The sequence below is a fragment of the Arachis ipaensis genome, chromosome B06 (assembly GCF_000816755.2).
Source record: "Arachis ipaensis cultivar K30076 chromosome B06, Araip1.1, whole genome shotgun sequence".
NCBI classification, from domain to species: Eukaryota; Viridiplantae; Streptophyta; class Magnoliopsida; order Fabales; family Fabaceae; genus Arachis; species Arachis ipaensis.
This window is the reverse complement of record NC_029790.2, coordinates 128,414,118-128,415,974: the sequence shown is the minus strand read 5'-3', so window position 1 is coordinate 128,415,974 and position 1,857 is coordinate 128,414,118. Positions and strand designations below refer to the sequence as shown.

General features: G+C 30.6%; 2 protein-coding genes across 2 annotated transcripts in view; both read left to right on the top strand.

The window, feature by feature from the left end:
• Nucleotides 1-262, top strand: part of LOC107605173 — a 6,927-nt gene extending 6,665 nt beyond the window's left edge. Inside the window, exon 6 of the mRNA XM_016306952.2 lies at nt 217-262. Coding sequence (XP_016162438.1) covers nt 217-222 — 6 coding nt within the window. The 3' untranslated portion in view covers nt 223-262. The remainder of the gene's footprint in view (nt 1-216) is intronic.
• LOC107605174 (basic leucine zipper 9) overlaps nt 1,510-1,857 on the top strand; it is a gene marked incomplete in the record, with an annotated part of 5,578 nt that continues 5,230 nt past the window's right edge. Inside the window, 1 exon segment of the mRNA XM_016306953.2 lies at nt 1,510-1,857. Coding sequence (XP_016162439.1) covers nt 1,704-1,857 — 154 coding nt within the window.

Here is a 1,857-nt window from a genome sequence, read left to right as displayed (position 1 = left end):
TTTTGCCACACAGCATTGGAATAGGTATTGAGATTTAAATTTAAATTGTTATTTTATTATTTGTTTAGGGTTTAGTCACGTTGTTGATGATAATTTTATCCATTTTTTTCAACTAATCCTAAAGAGACAATAATTATTTAATGTAAATTATCTTAATTTTTTATTACTATTAAATCTTTAGTAGCAGTTTAGTCTACATGTCGGTGATCAAATTTTAGGTAGCGTTTGTTTTGAGGTACTGAGACAGAGATTGAGAAATTGAGACTCAATATTATGTTTGTTGGTTCAATGCTAAAATTTTTGTCTCTGTCTCCAAAATTTCAGTATTTCAGTACCTCCAAAAAATGGTGACACAGAACATTAAAATTTTTAGAGATGGAGACTAAAATTTTAATAACATTTTATACCTAAAATACCTTCATTTCAATTAGTTAATTCTAATTTGATCCTTTGTACAAATTAAATTAGAATTTCATTCTTGTTTCAATTTTTGTCTCCTACTTTACACTAAACAGAATACTGAAATTTATTTCAATCTCTGTTTCTTAATCTCTATCTCTCGGTCTCAGTCTTTCTTTTTATCTTTATCTCTCTACCAAACGCTAATCCAAAGGTGTATATTCAACTCTCATCTTCCTCTTTTTATTATTTTTTAAAAAAAAAAAAGACTTATATTATCGACCATGATAAATAAAACTTTTAGGATTGTGGTATGCAAAAGTTGAGCTCTCATCATCTAGATACTTCTACACGCACGTATATAAAAATATTAATTTATTTTTGGGTGCAGCAAATAGAGGAAGGACCGATTTTTTTCCCATTGTCTTCAGTTCCCTTTATTTTGGATTAGATCTTATTAATAGGGGTAGTGGCTTTAGATTGCATGGCTTTTAACATGCTATTTAAGTATTTATCATCAAAGTTTTCCAGTGATTAAAGTTGGCGCAAGCACTTATACGCTACTGGAACTCAATTTGACCACGCCAATTACTAATAACTTCATAGTTCATCCGTAACAAAAAAAATTAAGTGTAATTTCTTATCATATGTTTTTAAAATAAAATAAAAATACATTATGGGATAAAATATCACACTTGTGTTGCAATTTGCAAATGCTATTCAGCTGAAGGGCAATTCAGTGATTTCAACAGTCTAAAGCTTTCGCCAAGTTCATGTCATGTGCCATGCAATTTTATTTTTTTATTTATTTATAATTTAAAAAAGATTAAGAATGAATATTTTTACTAAAATTTGATCAATACTTAATCATAAAAAAAATAAATAATTCTATACTATAGATATAATTTTACACCATTAAAAACATTAATAATAAATAATTAATGAATATAAATTATAAAATTTAGTGACTTTCTAACACTTCTTTATTTAAAATGGAAAAGTTTAGGGACCAACAACTTTATTAAATTTTGGCCAGCATGTAACCAGCAAAGAAAAATAAGCCATTAGATGAAAGTTCACACAAATCTCACACCATTAAAATCATCATTAATAACTATTTGATGGTTACAAAATACAAAAGTTACTTGTCCGTAACACTTCTCAATTAAAATTCTATCCCAATAGCCACCATTGCCACGTATTAATTTTCTTATTTATACCCATCAAGCTGCTTCTCTTACTCCCTTTTCTTCCCCTTCTCTTCCCACCACCCCTTCTTAGCTTCTTTCCCTCTCTCCGGCTATATGGACCCCAAATCTTGCGGCGTTATGTCAGCACCGTCGTTATTATCCGGCGACTACTGTGACTTCCGCCGTGCTCCGACGGAGCTCGATCTGGAAGTCGAAGAATTCATGAAGACTTGGATGGCGGAGGCACCGAACGAGGAACACGCCGACG